Source organism: Danio aesculapii, chromosome 1, assembly GCF_903798145.1.
Source record: "Danio aesculapii chromosome 1, fDanAes4.1, whole genome shotgun sequence".
Lineage (NCBI taxonomy): Eukaryota > Metazoa > Chordata > Actinopteri > Cypriniformes > Danionidae > Danio > Danio aesculapii.
In genome coordinates, this window is record NC_079435.1 from 1465977 (window position 1) to 1491675 (window position 25699).

Here is a 25699-nt window from a genome sequence, read left to right on the forward strand (position 1 = left end):
TCTTTCATCCATCCCCATAGGGCTCCATCCCTCTAGCTCCAGCAGGGTTCTTCATCCCTCCTGCTCCACCTTTGCACTCAGTCACTCCAGTTCCCTCATGGCATTCAATGTCCCTGTCACCCTGCACCCTTGGCTTTCTGTCTAATCCTCTGACTCGTCCACCACCTGCTTTGCCACCATCAGTCAGTCCCCAGGATCATCCCTTCTGCTGCCTCAATGGGAGCCACCTCTCCTGGCCCCTCCTTCTGTCAATCTCACCCTCCTGTGATGATTATTTTCTTTGTGCTGTGTTCCTGTTCCTTGAATTTGTATGTACCTTAAAAATATTCTAGTAAATTTAAACAAATTCACACTAAATTAATTTCAAAACAAAACAAACAAGCTTCTTTAGGTTTTAGGTCACAGTGGTTCAGAAAAATGTTGACCCACACTATATTTATCGGTTTAACATTTAACACATGAAAGTCTATAAATGTGTTTATGCATCACTTGATTTTTTTTTACTGGATAGACAGACAAATCAGACAGACAGACAGACAGACACACAGTCAGATAGATAGACAGACAGACAGACAGACAGACAGACAGACAGACAGACAGACAGACAGACAGACAGACAGACAGATAGATAGATAGATAGATAGATAGATAGATAGATAGATAGATAGATAGATAGATAGATAGATAGATACCGTAAAACAATATTCGAGGAGCCAGATAAAATCTTTCGAGGCAAGATGTCCTGATTTCCAAAGCTGCTACTCATGTTTACAGACATGCCAGGACTGGTGGTTTAAAGAATCTGTCAGAAACAGAACAACAACTTATCATCAACACAAAACATCCAGTTTTGAGCAAATAAAAGTGTTCTATTGCTCTATTTCTGATTGTAAAATAGAATAAAACAGAAACAGCACAATGAAACACTCTTCTAACACAAACTTGGTGAATCAAATGGATACAAAAAAGAAATTAAGATTAGTTGAAAATTATGGATTTGTTAGATCCTTAATTAACGCATTAAGTATCTTTGGGGCGTTAAACACTGCCTTGAACTGACCCTGCTCACTCAACATATTGTGCTAAACAGTAACAGTGCTATGAACAACTTTTAAATGATGCATTATTTAAAGAAAAGTTGCACTACTCAATAAGTATAAGAAAAACTGCCTCAAACTTACCAATGCTTTTTTATATCCAATATATTTTGAAATCAAACAACTCAAACAATATGTAAATGTAGTAGATTAGCTAAAGTAAAAAAATGTAAATATATATGGATATGTTAGATCATTAGATACTACATTAATTACAGGTGGGCATTTAACCCTGCCTTGAATTGACCCAGCTCATTAAAGTGCTAAATGGTAACAGCTCCACAAACTACTTTTAAATGTTGCATTATTTAAAAAAAAAATTACACCTGTCAATAAGAAAGTAAAATAATCTGAATCAGCCTCATACTTACTGGTGTTTTATAGCCCAAGTGATCCTTTATTTAAAGCTCTGGAACTATCTCCCTACTTTAAATCAAGACAAGAATGACACCGACTTCTTATGTCCTATTAGCCACTAGAGGCTGTCTGTGGAATATATAGTGGTGAGTTGCAGACAAACTGCTCAAGCCAGTCTGTACTGTTTGATTTTATTCCAATTGTCACATTGTTTTGTATGCAAACAACCAGGGCTTAATTTGCACCGGAACAAGCCGGATCCCCCATTGTTGATATATATCTCCTGATCCGCCATTGTTGATATATTCTGTTTAGTCAACAGGCAGCACTAAAATCGAAACTAAAATTGAATCGAACTCAACTTCAGGTAAAATTTGATGTATTTAACATATTTATAACAAGTTAATATGTCTTTTTTAAAAAGTTGTTAAGCGTTAGCTTATCATGTTTATGCAAAATAAGAATTAATTTTGTAAATTTTTTGTAATCTGTCTCTAAATGTTTGTATCCCAAGGGATACAGTGCGTCTGGAAAGTATTGATAGCGCCTAACCCTAAGCACTGAAAAAATCAGTATTCAGAGCCTTTGGCGTGAATGTCCTTGAGTGGCTCAGCCAGAGCCCAGACCTAAATTCTATTTAACATCTCTGGAGAGATCTGAAAATGGCTGTAAACCGTCGCTTCCCATTCAACCTGATAGAGCTTGAGAGGTACTGCAAAGAGGAATGGGCAAAAACTCCCAAAGACAGGTGAGCCAAGCATGTGGCATCATATTCAAGAAGACTTGAGGCTGTAATCGCTGCCAAAGACGCATCAACAAAGTATTGAGCAAAGGCTGAGAATACTTGTGATTTTTTTGTATATGTGATATTTCAGCTTTTTGATTTTTCACATTGTCATTATGGTGGATTGTGTGTAGAATGTTGAGGAATTAAATCAATGTTATCCATTTTGGAATAAGCCTGTAACATAAATAAATGTGGAAAAAGTGAAACGGTATATGAATACTTTCCGGGTGCACTGTATATGGTGTATTATAAATACAGACTCTAAGATTTATATTTATAAAAGAATATTAATTCTAAAATATTCATAAACATGCCTTGTTGAATAATACAAGTACATGGCCTCAAACACCATTGTTACCCCATTCTCATGTAAATTCCATGAGTAAAACCCCAGAGAAAAACAGGCCAATCAGAACACAAGACAGAATAGTATGTTGCACACTGGACTATTCATTAGCATACCCTTACATTTGCATGTGCTTTAGGTCACGTTTTCTGTCAGCCAGAATGCATGAGCTTCAGAGTAATCAAATGTTCATCAGCCAAAACAAAAACTGATATGGTGTCCACAAGGGTCATTAATGCATGCCCAGGCTGTGTTTCATAAACCGCAATGTTCCCTGGTATTTTTAAGTTTATCTAAGTTTATATTAAACATAATATGTGTGTGGGACTCTGGGAGACAGACAGGGACAAGGCCAGCCAAACCTGATTATTTTCTATGTTTTCTATGCCATCTTTACAGCTTGTCAGAAAACAAAATGCAGGACATATGTATTATACATTTATTCAGTGCCACCCCTAAGAGGAATACATTATGTTTAATCATATCTCTTGTTAATTGATCAATGTTTGATCAATTTGTAACTCGTATGTTTGTAATGAGGCAGCAAACACCAGTAGACTGTTGAGTGTTGTGTTTAATGAGGACTTTCATCTGAAACTGCATTGAACATTCACAAAATGGCTGAGAAATAATGTAAGTATCAAACATTTGAACTAAACAGACATTTAGAATAAAGCCGCAATCACACCACTTCTTGTCCTATAAAATTCTGTTCATATGAATGCGACAGAGCGGAAATGTGCAACAAATTTTGCAGTTCGCTGTGATGCAAAGTTTAAGATTTATGAATTCTGACCTGCAAAATTGCATGTGACTGTGAGACCAACCGAAGATCAAAACATGACCTCTCCGGGTAACACTTTATTTTGATGGTCCAATTGAGTATTAGTCTGCTTAATATCTGTTGATATGCTCCTTCAACAGACATTTAACTGACTATAAGAAACTTTGCAAGTACATGTCAACTTACACTAACCCTAACCACAACCTAACAGTCCACTTATTATCTAATAAGAATTAAGTAGGTCGCACACCAGAAGCGCCTCTCGGCGGCGCACCGCATAGCGCCACGCAGGGCCATACATTTCAGAATTCTAAACATAGGTTTCTATCAGGGTACACACGCCGGCGCCGCAAGTCGGCGGCTGTCCGCATCGCCCAGCCATGACTCAGGATTTCTCTGCCGCGCCACAGAGCGCCATCTGATTAGTTTCATGTTCAATATAATGCAAATGTCCGCATCTGGTGTGTGATACTTTTAACTGTCATGTGCGCGCCGTGTCGTGGCGCCGAGCGGTGCTTCCTGTGTGCGACCTGCTTTAGTTGCAATGTAACAAACGGACCATCAAAATAAAGTGCGACCCCTCTCTGAACAAAAATTTACAATATGGACTAATCGCTCGCTTACTTAAATGTCTAATCATCTTGTTCTAATTATCTTGTTGGTTTCATTCATCCATTTTCTCATTTCCTCTACCCTTTTTGAATGCTTGATTGTGTGTATTTGCTTGTTTAGTCATGGTTTGTCCCCTTATGGTCCATTTCCACTGAGTGGTACTAGCTCCACCTTTTGGTACCCTTGGTACCCTTTGCAAATGGGTGACCAAAAAGAGGTACAGTACGGTAGGTTCGGTTTGGTACGCCTTTTGACAGTGGAAACAGCCTTAAAAGCATTCCCAACCGAACCGTACCGTACCGTACCGTACCTCTTTTTGGTCACCCTTTGCAAAGGGTACCAAGGGTACCAAAAGGCGGAGCTAGACACACCGCTGAATGCTATTGGTTTACAGAGATAAGTCATTTGCTCGCGCAACAAGCCCGAATGAAAACAAAGGAACCGCCATGTTTTAAATACACAGCCAAGACATTACACCGTAATATTATATACACATAATAATGAGCCATGGTCGACCCGAGCTCAAACAAACCTCGTCATCGTCTTGATGAACAGCCACAAAGCCAAGAAGAAGAGCAGATTCTACCCTATGCCCCATAGTTTTTTACGATCTAGTCTAAAGCGCGAGCAGTCCAATAGAGCAATGGTCACTGCATACTTTAGCTCAAACTCACCTCCAACTCCAACCTGCTTAATAGTCTCTAGTAGTCTTGAACACCTTGATTAGTTGCAGCTGCAGCCCTCCAGGAATCCAGTTTGGACCTATGTCTTAGAGTAATAAGACATTTGTGCACATTTCCCAGGAGTACTTAGTCTGTGATGATAATTGCTTGCATTAAAGTCGTTATTTTCTGAGCTTAACCATCTGATTAAGAATAGTTTTTTTATGGGCCCACTATTGAGAACTAATGCAATCAACGCTGAATGTTTGCTTGAATTGTAAACATAATTCTGTTGTGTCAAGTTTTTAAAGATGACTGATCCAAATTTGCACAATTAATCCCAACCACCGCACACAACCATCCTTTTTCCTTACCAACCCCTTAGGTGGCCTGAGGTACAATCTCTTTTCCAGTCAAAAATACTGTCCCAATCCGCCAATGGCCTTCCCCATTATTTTTTAGGCTGAGACACATTCCCTCAGTTTCAAATTAAATTCAGGACACATCTCTTTAGCAAAACATACACAGTGCATCCTATAACTATACATCCTATATCCTGTATGCAAATCCTCTTTCTTTTTCCTTTTTGTTCCTACCCTGGAATGTCCATACAGACATTGTTGACTTAGTTGCTTTGTAGACACAAGATTGGGCAAACACAGCTAGCAGGTTTTCACTCTGGCTTTTGAAATAGACACAAACAAGCCTGAAACACTAAAAATACACTCTGCACGTGTACAAGTGTTGCCTTTCATTGCTCTGATGGGAAAACTTGCTGATGCATTAAATGTCAGCCCTGCCCTGAAAATCTATCAGCCAATTCACATGCAAGCACATTAAAATTAAATGATGTCTTTTAAAGAGCCCCTGTTATGGGTTTTTGAAAATGAGCTTCCATGCAGTGTGTAACACAGCTCTAAGTGAATGAAAGCATTCCGCTGAGGGTTAAACCTTGAAAATACATCATGTATAAAGGTACTCAAGTTCTCAGTAAAAGAGTAGACTAAGCCATTTGACTGATTTGTCATGAACTTGGATGTTTAGCCATTTCATTGTGACGTCTGAACAAAACGTTGCCCTTGTTACATGCCCAGACTTGGGAAAACTCGAAGCCTCTAACTCTCAAACACTATAGCAGATTGCTGGAGGATTGATCATGACATGAAAATGAGTGATCACTGAGAAACCTAAAGATGAGGCTGTGAGGAAATTAAAAAATAAATAAAGTTCATTTTCACAACAATATCTCTTTTAAGCAACATAGGCTCATTCTGAAAACGTAGCCCTATATACATTTTTGGAGATGGTGGATTCGTGAAAACAAAAACTGCAAAAAAAAAAAAAAAAAAAAAAAAAGCTCTTGGGACGTATTTGGCGCTCTCCAGAACTGTATATAGAGGTACGTTTTCAGAATGAGCCTGGGTTGCATTAAAACCAATCTTGTGCTGTGTTCCTGCCATTTTACTGATGACTGTATCAGTATAATGCAAGCTTTTTTATTAAAAGAAGAATCGGCACAAAAAACTACCATTGTATGGTCCCATCAGTACACAGTTTATATTGACCAGTTTCATCGTCTGGATCACAATCTGTAAATGTGGATTTAACGGTTGCCTATTTGTTATTATATCTCTCTAGTAACTCTTTAAGGGGCTATTCACATATCACATCTAAAACCACATGAAACATACAAAGTGTGTTGCCGCCTTGTTTAAACCTGGTTCTGTGCTCGAGACTCTTTGCTGTCTGTCTTTGCTAGGCCACCATCAGCTGCTCTTATGCACCAGATGTGGAAAGAACTGCTTTAACTTTCATTTCAACAGTTTTGCCAAGAACACACCTCCGATGCTCAATTTTCAAAATAGTTCAACTTTTTGCAACTGTGGATCAATACAGAATGAATGATATTGTCATTTCTTAGGGTTATGTTGAAAATAGAGCAATATGCTGGTGTTTAACAGCATTGCTTTAATGATTTCCTGCATTGGCCTCACACATATGGCTGCTGATAAGCTGTGGTGGGCATTTCATATCTGACTTGTGCTAAACACAGTCGACCAATCACAGCTGACTGAGTCACTGAACCAATTACCGCAGAATAGCATCATGGAAAAAAGAGGTTTGAAAAATTGATCACTGAACAAATCAAATGAGAGTCATCAGTATAATTAGATAACAATAAAAGCATATTATAAGACAATGAAAGTGTTTTTGGACCTTGCGTGTATATCAGAATGTTAATAATTGTAATTTTTTGCTCGGACATGTTGTATGTCTCTGAATTGCTTTAAAGTGTTTGTTAAATCTGACACAGAGACACTGAAGCTTCAGGATAAATCCCAAATCCCGTATAGAGGGGTTCAGTGAATGTGGTGTTGAATGTGTGTATGTGTGTGAGTGTGTTTGTGTCAGAGACACTGTAGAAGGACAGCGACCCGGACGACACGTCCACATACACTCCTACTCTATTATTACAAGCTGAAGGAGCAATAATATCAGCGCTCTCATTATTGTGCCAGACTGTGTAAATCGTATCATTGCAGTAAATACTCCAGGAGTTTTCATTGAGTCCAAACCAAGAGTCAAGCCCACTTTTCCTGTCGATCGCTTTATAAGCCACCCCTATATGACCAGAGCCGCTCCATTTCACCTCCCAGTAACAGCGTCCAGTCAGTGTCTCTTTACACAGAACCTGCTCCTGTAGCTCAAATCTCTCTGGATGATCAGGATCAGGATATGGCTGAGGATCTTTCACATTTCTGCCCTCTCTGTTCTCCTCAGACAGAACAAGATGAGTGTGTGCTGTGTTTGGATCCAGTGTGAGAAAACAGGTATCTGAACACAAGAGCACAGATCACATCTTCTATGACATCACTTAATATACATAGGTGTGTGAGTGTGTGTGAGAGACAGAACTTGCATTTTCTTAAGCCTGGTGTGATCCTACGATGTCCTCCATGGTCCAAACTATACAGAGACAAAGACATAAGTAAATGAATAAATAAATATTACGCCAAAAATGTAGATAAATTTGGACTGATATCCATTTGCATTTCTGCCCATGTGTGTAGTGTGTTGGTTTGTCACTTGTTTGTCACCCACCCTACATTTTTGTTCCTTTATTACCAGGACTAGTCTCTATGGTTCATCTTTAGGTGTTTATTTAGCATTAAAAACTATTTTATTAATGACAATGACAGTGGTAGAGGAAAGAGTCCTGGAACACTTTATAGCAGCGGTTCTTAATCCTCATCCTCATAGCCCCAGGCTCTGCATATTGTGTATGCTTCTCATAACGCTTCTGAGGTTTGTTCCATTTGTCTATAAGTGCTCTGTGAAGTGGAGTTCTGCCATGATTCCAGTTTGAAAGTGTGTTCAATACAGAGGGTAGTGTGCAGAGGAGGTGACCGGAGCAGTGAACACTATCTCAATCTCAACACATTTCCTTTTTGGAACTCTTCTAATGAGCTTGTTATCTAAATAAAACCAAGTAGTCAAGTTGTCATTTCACTACGTGGAAGTGGAATGAAATGGCATGTCTCACAGGACAAATTTGCTACCAAATAGTTCAAGGGTTCACACTTAGCTGATGACTGATAAGTAATAGTGTGTCCCGGGAGAGAGTCCTAAGATCCTCGAGCCAGGGGCTGCCTCCCATGTCATCAGGAGAGAGGGGAGTTTGAGCTTAGGTAGATCTCGAGAACTCCCCTGTATTTAGCAGGAGGGAAAAGAAAGAGGAGAAGGAGTCGGGTGGATGGGGGATTCTTCAAGGCCCATGACTAGACCTTGACTCTATCTAGCTTCAGTGAGCAACTAGTCTTGAGCTACAATTTCAATATGAGAAAACCCTTCGTATGTGACCGCATCATGTACAGACACATGACTCATAAGTACTCTACATACTTGAGTTTCTGCAGTGTATAGTGAGGATCCTCCAGTGTGTGTTGGAGCAGCTGGACTCCTGATTGTCCTGGGTGATTGTAGCTCAGATCCAGCTCTCTCAGGTGTGACGGGTTTGAACTCAGAGCTGAAGACACAAAACCACAGCCTTCCTCTGTCACCATACAACCAGATAACCTGCAAAAACACAGACACAGATCATCTACAGACAGATATCAACATAATCAGCTGACTGTACGTTTCATTTTCATTTGGCTTATTTTCTGCTTTTATCAGGGGTCACCACAGTGGAATGAACCATGTTGTACTTGAAACACCTACACACTTTGGCCAATTTAGTTATGCAGTTCACCTTAAGTGCATGTTTTTGGACTGTGGGGGAATCCGGAGCACCCGGAGGAACACCAAACAGACATATGGAGAACATACAAACCTCAGTATCTCAAGCTGACAGTTTAGACTCTTCAGTCCATCAGAGAGCAGCTTCACTCCTGAATCCTGCAGGTCATTGTTACTCAGGTCCAGCTCTTTCAGGACACAGTTTGAGGATTGAAGAACTGACGACACAATTTCACAATCCTGAGCAGAGAGATTACAGCCAGCAAGACTGAAAGAAGAGGAAAATATATGAGAATTGGGTTTTACTCAAGACAAGCTCAAGATCTATCAATACAACGGAAATTCCATTTAGAAAAGTCTCTTCACTGTAACATCATTAAACACTCACAGAGCTCTTGTGCAGTTGCTGATGGCTGGTATCAGTCTTCTTCTGCCCTCATCTGATGTGTTGTATTTCTGGAGCTCCAGCTCATCCAGCACCTCCTCTGACATCTGAAGCATGTAGGCGATTGTTGAGCAGTGAGCAGGAGAGAGTTTCTTCTCTGACTGTTTGTCTGATTTCACAAACTCCTGAATCTCTCTGGACAGAGTCTGATCTTTCACTTCCAGCAGACAGAGGAACAGATTGATGGATCTTTCAGTGGAGAGTCCATGTCCATCTTTGATCTTCTCTTTAATGTACTGTGTGCTTCTCCTGATGCTCTCTGAGCTCTTCTCTGTGTGTGTCAGTAGATCCTGTAAGAGTCTCTGATTGGACTCCAGTGAGACGCCCAGCAGGAACCGCAGGAACAGATCCAGATGCCCATTCTTACTCTCAATGGCTTTATTTATAGTTCTTTTCTGCAAATCATGCAGAGAATCTAAACATGCCTCTGTGGTGTTGCTTATGTGGTTGTAAAACACATAGAAAGCAGAGAGAAATTCCTGAATGCTCAGATGGATGAAACTGTAGACTTTCCTCTGATGAATCACAGATTCCTCCTTAAAGATCTCAGTGCAAATCCCAGAATGCACTGAGGCGTCAGAGACGTCTACACTGCTCTCAATCAGGTCCTCCTCATAGAACATCACATTGCCCTTCATCAGCTGTCTGAAAGCCACTTCAGCAAGTTTGACAATCACTTCTCTGTTGGACTGCAGGAGTTTCTCTGGATCTCTCTCTTCATACTTCTGATTCCTCATGTTGATCTGAATCAGCAGGAAGTGGATGTACATTTCAGTCAGAGTTTGAGGGATTTCTGCACTCAGATCTTCTTCCAGGAGCTTCTGAAGCACAGTGGATGAGATCCAGCAGAAGACGGGTATGTGGCACATGATGTGGAGGCTTCTTGCTCTTCTGATGTGTGAGATGATTCTGCTGGCTTGATGCTGCTCACTGATTCTCTTCCTGAAATATTCCTCCTTCTGAGGCTCAGTGAATCCCTGAATTTCTGTCAGACGCTTGATGTATTTGGAGGGGATCTGATTGGATGCTGCTGGTCTGGAGGTGATCCAGATGAGAGCAGAGGGAAGCAGCTCTCCTTTCATCAGCTTTGACATCAACACAGCCACTGATGAAGTCTCAGTCACATCACAAACTTTCTGAGCGTCTGAAAACATCAGTGTGATTCTGCTTTCATCCAGACCATCAAAGATGAACACAACTTTACACTCCTCATAAATCTTGGGCTCCAGATCTTCAAGTTCAGGATGAAAGTCCAGCAGAAGTCTGTGAAGACTGTACTGATGATCTCTGATCAAGTTCAGCTCTCGAAATGGAAGCACAAACATGAAATCTACATCCTGATTGGCTTTTCCCTCGGCCCAGTCCAGAATGAACTTCTGCACAGAGACGGTTTTTTCCGATTCCAGCGATGCCTTTAGTAAGAACAGTCTTGATTTGCTCTTTCTCCTCTTTAAAGATGTCATTGCAGTAGATTGGAGTGTGTTGTGAGTGTTTTGTTCTGGCTGTTTTCTCCATCTGTAAAACCTCATGTTCTTCATTCACTCCTTCACTCTCTCCCTCTATGATGTACAGCTGGGTGTAGATCCAGTTCAGGTGGGTTTCAGTCTCTTTTACTTCGATTCCTTCAAATAATCTCTCATATTTATCTTTCATGCTGGTTTTGTGCTGGTTTTTAATTCTCTGTAACATATTATCCATTGGTTTGACTCCAATTGATCTCTTCCACCTGAAGTCGTAAGTTGCTGACACAAAACTAGAAAATTACAGACAACACAGTTTCTCAAATGTCTACATTCAAGCGATTGGACACGATGACAGAAATATTGGTCATAGTTAGGGATGTAACAGATCAGTTGATTCGGATCATGACCCACAGTTTGGCACGTGTAACAGAGGCCAGTGTATGCATTCAGTGTAAAGCTGCACTATTTACTGGTAAAATATCAGGCACAATATGCATATTTTTTTATATATTTTTTTTTTTTATTTGCATATGCAAAATAATCCTTTGATGCATTACAGACAAATTTGCATTCAATCTTTTTAGCCAGTATTATTTATAAGCGACCAACGATCAAAACACAGAAGTATTGGCAAAACAGTTTATAGTTTAGATACAAACACTGATGTTTATGGTAAAGATCAGTACCCATCTGCCCTATACTCTGACTACACAAGTTCATAGGCTCCCAATCTTCAATACCAGTCAAATCCCATCCTTTTTCACCCCACATCACCACCCCCATAGGACCCCAGAGAGCCGAGAATCACCTCAGGTAAAAATTAAAATCACTGTTTAATGCAACTTGAAGCTCAAAATGAAGGTTGAAAGACAACCGGCCATCATAATCACTGAATAATTCTACAATAATGATACATCTGCTATTAAAACATTAATGTATTATGACTGAGGTTTTGAATCATTACTTGACACGAAGACTAAAGAAATAAAAATGTGTTGTTGTAGAAGATTATAATGTTAAATCTATACATTTAGCCTTATCAACAACAGAAGCAAAGATTATTTTGATAGTTTTAAATATTTTACCATTTATTTTTATTCAGCTGCTTATTTCTTGATTTCATTTTTAATTTAAAGTATATTAAACACATAAAACATAAAGAGTGAGCGTCAACACTTCCCTAATTTTAATTAGTTTACTCTAAGGATTAACTAAATATATGACTTGCATTTAGAATCAAAAGAAAAGAATCAGAGGAAAAAATAAATACATTTTAAAAATCAGCTTATTTTTACATGACGTGATTAAATGAAGAATAAACTGTTTGAACTTACCACAGAATGCTGGTCTGACAGGTTTACTGGTCTGTTCAGCATAGAAGTACAAACAGAATGGCATCGTTTCATTATCTCGCTCTCACTGTCCTGCTTGAGGTGTGTCTTCTTTCCTTTTAAACCGGACATGACAATCTAACCTGCTCCCTCTAAAGGCACTGAGCATCATCACAGGTTCAACAGCACTGCAGGGCTCACTATCAGGTTTCTATTGTTTTAAACTTCATTTGGAGGACAAGATATACAGAAGAAATTATTTCACACATCTGTCCTGACTATTCACTCAAAATGTACACTTCTTGATCTATATGTTGTTTTTCTGCAATGTTGTTTTAACATCCTCCGAGGGCCAAAATCTATTCATGTTATTCTGTTTTACTTCTTTTATATTCATCAACTCAAATTCACCTGTGATTTACTTTTTACATTTAATGAGTCAGAATATTAATCAGTTAAACCCTTTATGTACAGCTGGTTTATAAAACATTATTTGTACAAATTTCATGTTCTTCTTTAATGTTGTTTAAAGGCATTACAGTGTAATCCATGATATTTGGAAGCCTATTTAACTTAACATAGAGAAATAATGCTAAAGATTACATATTCAATGCAAGAGCCCTTTCAGTGTTGGGGAGAGTGGAGACACTTTTTGCATTTGCTTCAGTTTCTCAGAGGGAGTTTTTTGTGGAAACTCCCCTATAGCGCATGTGTTTGGACTGTGGGGGAAACCGGAGCAAAAAGGAAACCCACACCAACACAGGGAGAATATCCAAACTCCACACAGAAATGCCAATTAACCCAGCTGGGACTCAAACCAGCGACCTTCGTGCTGTGAGACGACAGTGCTAACCTCTTTTTTTTTCCCAGTAGTACTCTTTTTCTTCTTGTTTTCTTTTTTAAAATTTAACAAACCATAATATTGAGATGATGACCCATCTTGCTAGAATTATTGGTTTGTGCATATACAATTGAACATGCCTATAGCTACACATTGTTAAAGCTATATACCCTGCGTTTTTCAACTTTCTTTAAGCCTTTGTAAAAGAAGCTTTTTTTTAGTCATGGCAATGATTAAATGATCATCAATATTCTTATAAAAAACAGAGGTAATGTCGCACCTAAATGCATGCATAATAATGGATGGTAAAGACAGAGATGATGGGAGATAATTACAGTAGACCCTTTTCACACTTCCTGGTTTCTCACTTAGAGTACAGTCAACGGGAGAGTACAACAAATGCTTTTTTTAACAATCCTATTCACTGATATATATATATAAAAGAGTTTACATATGGTGTTAACAAACCTTTCAGAAAATAGGAAAAATAATGCAAGACTTACAACAGCAGCCAGAAGAGAGAATAATGTCAAATTTACTGTCCTGTCCCATAGGCGCTGCACTACAAATGACTCGCACAAGCAGTAATTTTGTAGTTTGATGCAAAGATGATATAATACATACATAAATACATATAAAGTGGGGGAAATAAGTATTGAACATGTCACTTTTTTTCTCAGGAAACACATTTCTAAAGGTGCTGTTGACTTGGAATTTTCACCAGATGTTGATAACAACCAAAGAAATCCATATATGCAAAGAGAACAAATCTAATTAGTTTACAAATGAAGTTCTGTGTAATGAAATGAAATGACAAAGAGAAAAGGATTGAACAGATGAAGAAAGGGAGGTGTAGTTTGGCAGTGAAAGCCCAGACAGCAGCTGAAATCTCTTAGTAGTTCTTCAGCAACCCTCTGCCCTTCCTCAGTGTAAATGAATATCAGCTGCTTCAGTCCAACATCTACATCTGAAACCAGGGTGGACATTTTAGCAAGACAATGAACTAAAGATAATCTCAAGTGCTTTCAGAGAAAGAAAATCAAGCTGTAGAATGGCCCAGCCAATCACCTGACCCCAATCCAATAGAGAATACAGAATAAAGCTCAGATTTGATAGACGGGACCCACAGAACCATCAAGATTTACACACTCTGTTGAAGTGTGTGAGAAACTCACACCTGAGCAATGCATGAGGCTTCATTCTCAATATGAGAGGCGTCTTTAAGCTGCAGCACCAAAAAACAAACACTTTTAGATAAAGTATTAAGTGTATTTCAGTAGTTCAGCTCTTTCTCCTTGTGTCGTTCCATTCTCATTACACACAACTCATTTTTCAGGTTTTATTTTTGTTTTGTTTTATTTTTATGTTTGTATTGTTTGGGTTTTTACCAAAATCATCTTCAATTCCATGTCAAGAGCTCCTTTAGAGATATTATTCCCAGGAAAAAAACATGAATACACGAATCACCCACTGTAAATGTACATACATTAAAAATAAATCTAAATATTAAAAACTTTAGAGAATTTAAGATGCTGTCATAATGGTCTTGTGAAAAAGAGTTCACACTTGATGATTTATCACAAAAGAGGGGAGATTGAGCCCAGGTACAGTAGATCTCAAAAACTCTCCGGCTGAATTGGCTAAGGTGAACAACTTTGAGAAGGAAAGATACTGATGCTGGGAGCTAGACAAAGTGCCTGTTTTGCATAATCTGTTACGCATTAGGCATATCTTTGGACAGTAGGAGGAAACTGGAGAATCCAGGAAAAAGCCATGCAGACCCGGGAAGAACATACAAACTCAGAAACACCCACCGGCGCGGCGAGGACCAGAGCCTGCGGTGTTCTTGCTGTTGGGCAACAGTGCTAACCACTGGCTTGCCTTGCCACCCAATTGATGAGAAGAAAAAAAAAGAGGAGCAAGGGGGATTCTTCCAGACGAAGAGAAATGTGGACTGAAGACTGTGGTTTTATATAGTAACTTAGGAATCATATGATTGGAGGATCATGATTAGCTAATGCGAACTGGCTGTGGTAAATCAAAAGGACAAGATCCTCTCGAAATTAGATTATAAATAAACTTCACTTATTCTTATAAGCCACTGAATGGTGTCATTCCACCCTTTCGCTATTACTTACCTTTAAGGTGTGTTGTGTTTATTTTAAAACCGGATATATGAAACTCAAACAAGCTCCTTCCTCTATTGTATTTACCTGTTTAGAAATGGATCTTCTAAAAGTGGTAAATGCTTCACTCCTCTCAGGGATTTTTCCAAACTCATTTAAAACTGCAGTTTTTAAACCCCTCTTGAAGAAGGGCAACCTGGATAACACCATATTGAGCAATTACAGGCCCATCTCAAATCTCCCTTTCACTGGCAAAATCATTGAAGAAGTTGTTTTTAACCAGGTTAACAAGTTCTTAAACTTCAAGGGGTGTTTAGACAATTGTCAATCTGGTTTCAGACCACATCACAGTACAGAGAGCGCTCTTATAAAGATAATCAATAATATCAGTAGACTATTTCAGTAGTCATGTTAAAGCAGTTAGTAAATCAGCATACTATCATCTCAAAAACATTGCAGGAATTAGATGCTTTGTTTCCAGTGAAGATTAGAGAAACTTGTTCATGCTTTTATCAGCAGCAGAGTGGATTACTGTAACGGCCTCCTCACTGGCCTTCCCAAAAAGACAGTCAGATAGATGCCGCTCATCCAGAACACTGCAGCCAGGATTCTGACCAGAAGCAGGAAATTAGAGCACATCACACCTGTCCTCAGGTCTTTACACTGGCTCCCAGTTACATTCAGAATAGATTTTAAAGTATTATTACTGCTCTATAAATCACTAAATGGCCTAGGAGCTCAATACATTACAGATATGCTCACTGAATACAAACAGATCACTCAGATCTTTAGGATCAAATAAACTAGAAATTCCAAGAGTTCAGTCAAAGCAGGGTGAATCAGCCTTCAGCTTCAGCTTTCTTTTTTAAACTCACAATAAAACCACCTTAAACATATATTTATGAATTCTTCAGTTTTCAACCTCTTTATATGTGTAAAAATCACAGTCTTCTTGTAACACACCCAGACTTTTAAACTTTAACAATAAAAATAAAGTTTAAAAATGATGTCTTATTTGGTAACTGATAACATAGTGGAGTGGAATCTGGTAAAAAAAATCATGGGGGCGACACGGTGGCGCAGTGGTTAGCACTGTGGCCTCACAGCAAGAAGGTTGCTGGTTCAAGTCCCGGCTTGGTCAGTTGACGTTTCTGTGTGGAGTTTGCATTTTCTCCCCGTAATGGTGTGGGTTTCCTCCGAGTGCTCTGGTTTCCCCCACAGTCCACACACAAACCTTGTAGGGCAATTGAGTAAGCTAGATTGGCCGTAGTGTATGTGTGTGAATGCAAGAGTGTATGGGTGTTTCCCAGTGCTGGGTTGCAGCTGGAAGGGCATTGGCTGCGTTAAACATATGCTGGAGAAGTTGGTGGTTCATTCCACTGTGGCGACCCCTAATTTATAAACGGACTAAGCCGAAAAGAAAGTAACAGAAACTGCCTGTGACTTTGTGTGTAATTGGTGTTTTGGGGTTAGGTTGGAACTTAGGGAGGAACTTCAGCAGGTTCAACAGGACACAAAGACACTGAAGATCCAGGATAAACCTTAAATCCAGCATAGAGGTCTTCAGTGAATGCGATGTTGAATGTGTGTATGTGTGTGAGAGTGTGTGTGTCAGAGACACTATAGAAGGTCAGACAGCCGGACGGCACGTCAACATACACTCCTACTCTATTAATACGAGATGAAGGACCAAATACATCAATGCTCTTATTATTGTCCCAGACAGAGTAAACCTCATCACTGCAATAGAGACACCAGGAATGTTCATTGTGTCCAAAACAACAGTCAAATCCACTTTTCCTGCCAATTCCTTTATAAGCCACCGCTACAAGACCAGAGCCGCTCCATTTTACCTCCCAGTAACAGCGTCCAGTCAGAGGCTCTTTACACAGAACCTGCTCCTGTTGATCAAATCTGTCTGGATGATCAGGATACGGCTCAGGATCTGTCACAATACTTGCTTTTCTGTTCTCCTCAGACAGCTGGAGCTGAGTATGTGCTGTGTTTGGATCCAGTGTGAGAAAACAGGCATCTAAAGACAGAGATATATCAGATAGTCTATGAAATTATGAATTATGCACAGAAATTATGTCTGTATTTGTGTGTACTTACATTTTCTCAATCCAGATGTGATCCTGAAATGTCCTTCATGGTCCAATCTGAAAATTACAGAACCAGACAGACAGACATGGGTAGAATTAAAATTACATGACCTATGGTGTTATGTGAGTATGCAGTGGTGTCCCCTTCTTAGGAATATTTTTTTATCCCTACCCCCTCACTGTCTTTTCCAATGGTCAAGAGGAAGGCGTAGGGTTATAGAGTACAATTGGGATTGGGCCCAAGTGACCCCGCAACACCCTGTCCCCCTTTTCACTCTCCAATGTGCTTTCACAATGCCTTGGCACTCACCTACAAGTCTTTGCTATAGTTAAGGTATGATAAGAGGAGGTTTGGATTATTTGAATACAATAAAAATGGAGCAAATTGATTCCCTAACACATAATTTACAAGCACAAGCAAAGATATATACCCAGCCTTCCTGTGTACCTGGTGTCTGCATTGTAAGTCCTGAAGTAGCACCTATTCACAATTTTTCATGTTAATCGCTGATGTTACTACACTATGTCTGATTAGTCTAGCTGTTCTGCTTGTCTGAGAAAGTTGTGTGCTGTGACGAGGGCACAAAATATCGGCATTCTGTCTCTTTTTTGTTGCTACCTTTGGATCCATATGGATCCACTCTGGTTGATCAGATTCAAGACGTCTGTGAAGAGATGATTGCAACTCAGGGAGTACGCGAGCTCAAACTTTTGATCAGTAGACAAATTATGTTCTTATTGTGCCCCTCACGCCCCATTCTTTATCTTCAACACAAACACACACATCACCCCTGCTCTTCAAGAAAGACTTAAACATCGCCCCAATCTTCATCACCAACACACACTGGAACCATCAACTGAGCAATCTAACGTAAAACCACATAAATATCTTATTGCTCCACATACTTGAGTTCCTCCAGTGTATAGTGTGGATCCTCCAGTCTGTGTTGGAGCAGCTGGACTCCTGATTGTCCTGGGTGATTGTAGCTCAGATCCAGCTCTCTCAGGTGTGAGGGGTTTGAACTCAGAGCTGAAGACACAAAACCACAGCCTTCCTCTGTCACCATACAGCCAGACAATCTTCAGAAATGCACACCAGGGTTCAATTTTAAAGGCAGTATTGAATCTGAACCATTAAATGATCCTGACACAATATGAAACTCAAACCTCAGTATCTCCAGCTGACAGTTTGGACTCTTCAGTCCATCAGAGAGCAGCTTCACTCCTGAATCCTGCAGGTCATTGTTACTCAGGTCCAGCTCTCTCAGGACACAGTTTGAGGATTGAAGAACTGACGACACAATTTCACAATCCTGAGCAGAGAGATTACAGCCAGCAAGACTGAAAGAGACCAGAAAAAGGAGAATTGAAAACAATCTAAATATACACAAGAAACTAAAAAAGTAACACTAGATTAAACACTCACAGAGCTCTTGTGCAGTTGCTGATGGCTGGTATCAGTCTTCTTCTGCCCTCATCTGATGTGTTGTATTTCTGGAGCTCCAGCTCATCCAGCACCTCCTCTGACATCTGAAGCATGTAGGCGATTGTTGAGCAGTGAGCAGGAGAGAGTTTCTTCTCTGACTGTTTGTCTGATTTCACAAACTCCTGAATCTCTCTGGACAGAGTCTGATCTTTCACTTCCAGCAGACAGAGGAACAGATTGATGGATCTTTCAGTGGAGAGTCCATGTCCATCTCTGATCTTCTCTTTAATGTACTGTGTGCTTCTCCTGATGCTCTCTGAGCTCTTCTCTGTGTGTGTCAGTAGATCCTGTAAGAGTCTCTGATTGGACTCCATTGAGACGCCCAGCAGGAACCGCAGGAACAGATCCAGATGCCCATTCTCACTCTCAGTGCCTTTATCTACTGCTCTTCTCTGTAAATCATCCAGTGAATCTAAACATGCCTCTGCAGTATTGCTTATGTGGTAGTAAAACACATAGAAAGCAGCGAGGAACTCCTGAACACTCAGATGGACGAAGCTGTAGACTTTCCTCTGATGAATCACAGATTCCTCCTTAAAGATCTCAGTGCAAATCCCAGAATACACTGAGGCGTCAAAGACGTTTATGCCGCTCTCAATCAGGTCCTCCTCATAGAACATCACATTGCCCTTCATCAGCTGTTTGAAAGCCACTTCAGCAAGTTTGACAATCACTTCTCTGTTGGACTGCAGGAGTTTCTCTGGATCTCTCTCTTCATACTTCTGATTCCTCATGTTGATCTGAATCAGCAGGAAGTGGATGTACATTTCAGTCAGAGTTTGAGGGATTTCTGCACTCAGATCTTCTTCCAGGAGCTTCTGAAGCACAGTGGATGAGATCCAGCAGAAGACGGGTATGTGGCACATGATGTGGAGGCTTCTTGCTCTTCTGATGTGTGAGATGATTCTTCTGGCTTGATGCTGCTCACTGATTCTCTTCCTGAAATATTCCTCCTTCTGAGGCTCAGTGAATCCCTGAATTTCTGTCAGACGCTTGATGTATTTGGAGGGGATCTGATTGGCTGCTGCTGGTCTGGAGGTGATCCAGATGAGAGCAGAGGGAAGCAGCTCTCCTTTCATCAGCTTTGACATCAACACAGCCACTGATAAAGTCTCAGTCACATCACAAACTTTCTGAGCGTCTGAAAACATCAGTGTGATTCTGCTTTCATCCAGACCATCAAAGATGAACACAACTTTACACTCCTCATAAATCTTGGGCTCCAGATCTTCAAGTTCAGGATGAAAGTCCAGCAGAAGTCTGTGAAGACTGTACTGATGATCTCTGATCAAGTTCAGCTCTCGAAATGGAAGCACAAATATGAAATCTACATCCTGATTGGCTTTTCCCTCGGCCCAATCCAGGATGAACTTCTGCACAGAGACGGTTTTTCCGATTCCAGCGATGCCTTTAGTAAGAACAGTCTTGATTTGCTCTTTCTCCTCTTTAAAGATGTCATTGCAGTAGATTGGAGTGTGTTGTGAGTGTTTTGTTCTGGCTGTTTTCTCCATCTGTAAAACCTCATGTTCTTCATTCACTCCTTCACTCTCTCCTTCTATGATATACAGCTGGGTGTAGATCCGGTTCAAGAGGGCTCGGTTCTCTTGGAGTTTGTTTCCTTCAAATAATCTCTCATATTTGTTCTTCATGCTGGTTTTGTGCTGGTGTTTAATTTTCTGTAACATATTATCCTTTGATTTGACTCCAATTTTTGTCTTCCGAATGAAGTTGGAGGTTGCTGGTTCATCTCTAAAGTTTTCACGTGGGGTGATGGATCGGTCACTCTTTACAGATACACTACTGGGCTCTTTAGACTCTAATCGCTGTCCCTTTCTCTTGCTGAGGCTGACAGGACACAAATGAAAAAAACATCTTACACACATTTAAATCTTAAATGCTGTACACATCTACGTTTATTTATTAACAAATAAGGATCTGTGTGATAAGTGTTAAAATAGTGGAGCACAGATGTAAGGATGGCTTTATCTCTCCATAATATTAAACCCTGAAAACGGTTATGGAGCTCCACACGAGACAAGACCACGAGAATGGTCAAGCACTAAAACAATAAACTTTCTAATCTGAGAAGAAGATCAGCTAGAAAACCAGTTGTTCAGGTTGTCTCGATCATGCACCCTTAGCCCCCCTCTTTGCCCTGGACTTTACCTTCTCCACCAGAGCAGCTCCCTCACATTCCACACAGAGTGTTTAAGTTTTTAATATGGTGTATCTTGTGGCTTTATATTCATGTTTGGTGTCATTTTAAATGTCTCTGTGTGATTGGTAAAATGGTCTTAATTTCACTGTAATATTTTACAATCTCCTTTATATCAGTTAATTTGGGTTTTGACTTTGATAAGATCTTTGCCAGATGCTCCACTCCAGGGAAAATGGTCTTTGTATCAACTTATGACCAGGCAAGGGTCTTGGTGAAGCTTTTATTGTCTTTAATTTATTATGATTTGAGTATTTTGGCAAAGGGTGCAGAAGTGTCTGGGGGATCCTGTAGGCAGGATACCCCATTGCAGTTTGTGAGTCTCTGAGCTCTGCATCAGGACTCGTATGCTGCAATGTATTTTCACACGGTCAGGTATTAATCTCTAACTTAAATGTATCTTCGAATAATTGTTGTTGTACAATCTTGATTGGCTTATTTTGTTTAATTATGTGAATTGGAGTGGAAAATCTTTGCCTGACATATAAATGTAAACTTCTTGTTTAACTCTATTATCTCCTGAAATCACTTAAATCTAGTAGATTGTTTAGGCTGATGTTTTCGCAGCCTACAACCAGGATTTGTCATACATTCAGGCTCAATGGATGGAGCATGGGCACAGCATTAGAGACCTGTTGATTTCTGACAATCACTGACTTAGTATAATATAATCTAGGGGGCTAAATCAAACTTTCTTTAAGTATGTGCAAGCATGGGGCGGCCTATTGTTACTTAAAGGAAAGTAGCTTCCAGTTGTATTCTCTGACTAAGCTAAATCAAACTTTCTTTAAGTATGAGCAAGCATAGGGCGGCCTATTATTACTTAAAGGAAATTAGCTTATCTGCTAAGAATCGGTACTGGTGAGGATGTGTCCGTGAGCAGATGTAACTGGCCAGCATACTGACTCTAAGCGACTTCGGGTAAACGATGAACCATTACTTGAGAATAAGAATTTATTAGGTTAACCAATCTAAATTAGACAATCACGACCTACAGTATAAGGTAATCAGATTGAATTAGATGAATCTAAATCTAAAATTATTATAAATTGGAGTCAGATTAAAATTCGGAGTTGGAAACAAACTAAAATAAATTTTAACTAATATAAATATTTATTTTTACATGTGTTAAAAAGCTTACACGCATTTAACCTTCACCCATGCTGTTAGTTCCGTCATAGGAAAAATAGATGGGCCCTTACACAGACTAGAATTCAAATGAGTTTAAGAAATAGTTTACATGTTTATTTTCTATTTTATATAGAGAGAGACAAGAGCTGCATTAACCCTTTCACATGCAAGTTTTAAATACTCATGCAGTTGTCGGAATTTTTGTAGTTGAAGATGTGTACTCTGAACATGCTAATCACACCAGTGTGATTGTACATATGAAAAGGTTTATAGGAATCAGTTGTGTATTTTTATTCTCTGTGAAAATTAACTTCAGAAAAATTGCTCAGTCAATGCTGAAATGTCCAGTGTCTTACTTGGGGTCAGAGGTCCCTGATGCATCACTGAGGTCAAGAGGATACAACATGGACTGATCACTCTTCATAGACACACAGCTTGATTCAGGAGGTAGATAACTCACTTCAGAAGCAGAATCCTCATCCTCAATCTTCTTTTGAAGATTCATTTTAGTATTTACTGAAAGAGAATTGAGACACTGACAATTTTATGTGGAAACACAAGAGTTGCTCTTGGTGCAATTACCTTAATGTAGATGACACAACAGTATAATAATTACCAACCCCATATTAACAAAGTAATAAAGGTCAATATTAGGGGTTTTCCTCTCGGTTTGGTTGAGTTTTTGATTTTAGGGTCAGGTTTCAGTATGGTTTGGTATATGATATGTTCAGTAAAAACAACAGGACACTGTCCAATAAAAAAAAGACAAACTCTATAAGCAAAAGCATAAATCAGTACAATATAGAGACACAACCAAAATATACAGAGCTTTTTCAGGTAGAATAGAATACTAGGATGTAAAGCTGCACAATTAATCAGTAAAAGATCAGGCACAACATAAATTATAAATGGGGGTCATTTGCATATGCTTATTAATCCTTTGATGCATAACAGACAAATCTGCATTTGATCAAGGAAGCCAGTATTATTTATAAGCTACTAACAATCAAAACACTGAAATATTGACAAAACAGTTTATAGTTCAGATACAAACACTGATGTTTATGGTAAAGATCAGTACCCATCTGCCCTATACTCTGACTACACAAGGTCATAGGCTCCCACACCACACCACCACCTCCCTAGGACCCTAGAGAGCCGAGAATCGCATCTAGCAGAGATTAAAGTCACTGTTTAATGTAACTTGAATCTCAAAATGAAAGTTGTAGCAAATACATTGTTTAACCAACAACCGGTCATCATAAACGTGTCACTGAATAATTCTACAATAATGATACATCTGCTATTAAAACATTAATGTATTATGACTGAGGTTTTGAATCTTTACTTGACACAGAGACTAAAGAAATAAAAATGTGTTGTTGTAGAAGATTATAATGTTAAATCTATACATTTAGCATTATCAACAACAGTAGCAAAGATTATTTTGACAGTTTTGAATATTTTTCCATTTATTTTTATTCAGCTGCTTATTTCTTGATTTCATTTTTAATTTAAAGTATATTAAACACATAAAATATAAAGAGCAAACGTCAACACTTCCCTCAGTTTAATTAGTTTACTCTAAGGATTAACTAAATATATGACTTGCATTTAGAATCAAAAGAAAAGAATCAGAGGAATAAATAAATACATTTTAAAAATCAGCTCATTTTACATGACGTGATTAAATGAAGAATAAACTGTTTGAACTTACCACAGAATGTGTGTCTGACAGATTTACTGGTGCGTTCAGGTTAGAAGTACAAACAGAATGGCATCGTTTCATTATCTCGCTCTCACTGTCCTGCTTGAGGTGTGTCTTCTTTCTTTTTAAACCGGACATGAAAATCTAACCTGCTCCCTCTAAAGGCACAGAGGATCATCACAGGTTCAACAGCACTGCAGCGCTCACTATCAGGTCTCTATTGTTTTAAACTTCATTTGGAGGACAAGATATACAGAAGAAATTATTTCACACATCTGTCCTGACTATTCACTCAAAATGTACACTTCTTGATCTATATGTTGTTTTTCTGCAATGTTGTTTTAACATCCTCCGAGGGCCAAAATCTATTCATGTTATTCTGTTTTACTTCTTTTATATTCATCAACTCAAATTCACCTGTGATTTACTTTTTCCATTTAATCAGTCATAATGATAATCAGTTAAACCCTTTATGTTCAGCTGGTTTATAAAACATTATTTGTACAAATTTCATGTTCTTCTTTAATGTTGTTTAAAGGCATTACAGTGTAATCCATGATATTTGCAAGCCTATTTAACTCAACATAGAGAAATAATGCTAAAGATTACATATTCAATGCAAGAGCCCTTTCAGTGTTGGGGAGAGTGGAGACACTTTTTGCATTTGCTTCAGTTTCTCAGAGGGAGTTTTTTGTGGAAACTCCCCTATAGCGCATGTGTTTGGACTGTGGGGGAAACCGGAGCAAAAAGGAAACCCATGCCAACACGGGGAGAATATGCAAACTCCACACAGAAACGCCAATTAACCCAGCTGGGACTCAAACCAGCGACCTTCGTGCTGTGAGACGACAGTGCTAACCTCTTTTTTTTTCCCAGTAGTACTCTTTTTCTTCTTGTTTTCTTTTTTAAAATTTAACAAACCATAATATTGAGATGATGACCCATCTTGCTAGAATTATTGGTTTGTGCATATACAATTGAACATGCCTATAGCTACACATTGTTAAAGCTATATACCCTGCGTTTTTCAACTTTCTTTAAGCCTTTGTAAAAGAAGCTTTTTTTAGTCATGGCAAATGATCATTATTACTCTTATAAACAAAAAAACAAACAAACAAACAGGGTCACATGGCAACCCTCAGAGGTAATGTCGCATCAAAATTCATGCATAATAATGAATGGTAAAGACAGAGATGATGGGAGATAATTACAATGGACCCTTTTTACATTTCCTGGATTCTCACTTAGAGTACAGTCAACGGGAGAGTACAACAAATGCTTTTTTAACAATCCTATTCACTGATATATATATATAAAAGAGTTTACATATGGTGTTAACAAACCTTTCAGAAAATGGAAAAAATAGTGCAAGACTTACAACAGCAGCCAGAAGAGAGAATAATGTCAAATTTACTGTCCTGTCCCATAGGCGCTGCACTACAAATGCCTCACACAAGCAGTAATTTTGTAGTTTGATGCAAAGATGATATAATACATACATAAATACATATTAAGTGGGGGAAATAAGTATTGAACATGTCACTTTTTTTTCTCAGGAAACATATTTCTAAAGGTGCCATTGACTTGGAATTTTCACCAGATGTTGATAACAACCAAAGACATCCATAAATGCAAAGAGAACAAATCTAATTAGTTTACAAATGAAGTTCTGTGTAATGAAATGAAATGACAAAGAGATAAGGATTGAACAGATGAAGAAAGGGAGGTGTAGTTCGGCACTGAAAGCCCAGACAGCAGCTGAAATCTCTCAGTAGTTGTTCAGCGCCCCTCTGCCCTTCCTCAGTGTAAATGAATATCAGCTGCTTGAGTCCAACATCTACATCTGAAACCAGGGTGGACATTTCAGCAAGACAATGAACTAAAGAGAATCTCAAGTGCTTTCAGAGAAAGAAAATCAAGCTGTAGAATGGCCCAGCCAATCACCTGACTCCAATCCAATAGAGAAT

At 39.1% G+C, this 25699-nt stretch overlaps 2 protein-coding genes across 2 annotated transcripts; both read right to left on the reverse strand.

The window, feature by feature from the left end:
* Nucleotides 1-5610: 5610 nt before the first annotated feature.
* Nucleotides 5611-11059, reverse strand: LOC130222182 (NLR family CARD domain-containing protein 3-like). Its single transcript, XM_056454821.1, is given in 6 exon segments — nt 5611-7499; nt 7501-7612; nt 8549-8722; nt 8979-9152; nt 9273-10723; nt 10725-11059. Coding segments are annotated over 6 exon segments (2769 nt in total). The 5' UTR covers nt 11028-11059; the 3' UTR covers nt 5611-6944.
* Nucleotides 11060-16433: 5374 nt separating this feature from the next.
* LOC130222175 (protein NLRC3-like) lies at nt 16434-22529 on the reverse strand. The gene is made up of 6 exons (XM_056454807.1): nt 22381-22529; nt 18619-20523; nt 18360-18533; nt 18099-18272; nt 17203-17249; nt 16434-17122 (listed from the first exon to the last, which is right to left on the reverse strand). Exons 1-6 carry the CDS (start codon nt 22527-22529, stop codon nt 16572-16574), a joined length of 3000 nt encoding a protein of 999 aa, XP_056310782.1. The 3' UTR covers nt 16434-16571.
* Nucleotides 22530-25699: the final 3170 nt, after the last annotated feature.

Bases quoted from the DNA above. Each gene is read 5' to 3' on its own strand.
- LOC130222175 (XM_056454807.1), bottom strand. From the start codon at position 22,529: ATGAATCTTCAAAAGAAGATTGAGGATGAGGATTCTGCTTCTGAAGTG. The intron at 18,534-18,618 runs GTGAGTGTTTAA...GGTCTCTTTCAG, and splicing joins AGCAACTGCACAAGAGCTCT to TCTTGCTGGCTGTAATCTCT. The intron at 17,123-17,202 runs GTAAGTACACAC...CTCTGTCTTTAG, and splicing joins CACATCTGGATTGAGAAAAT to ATGCCTGTTTTCTCACACTG.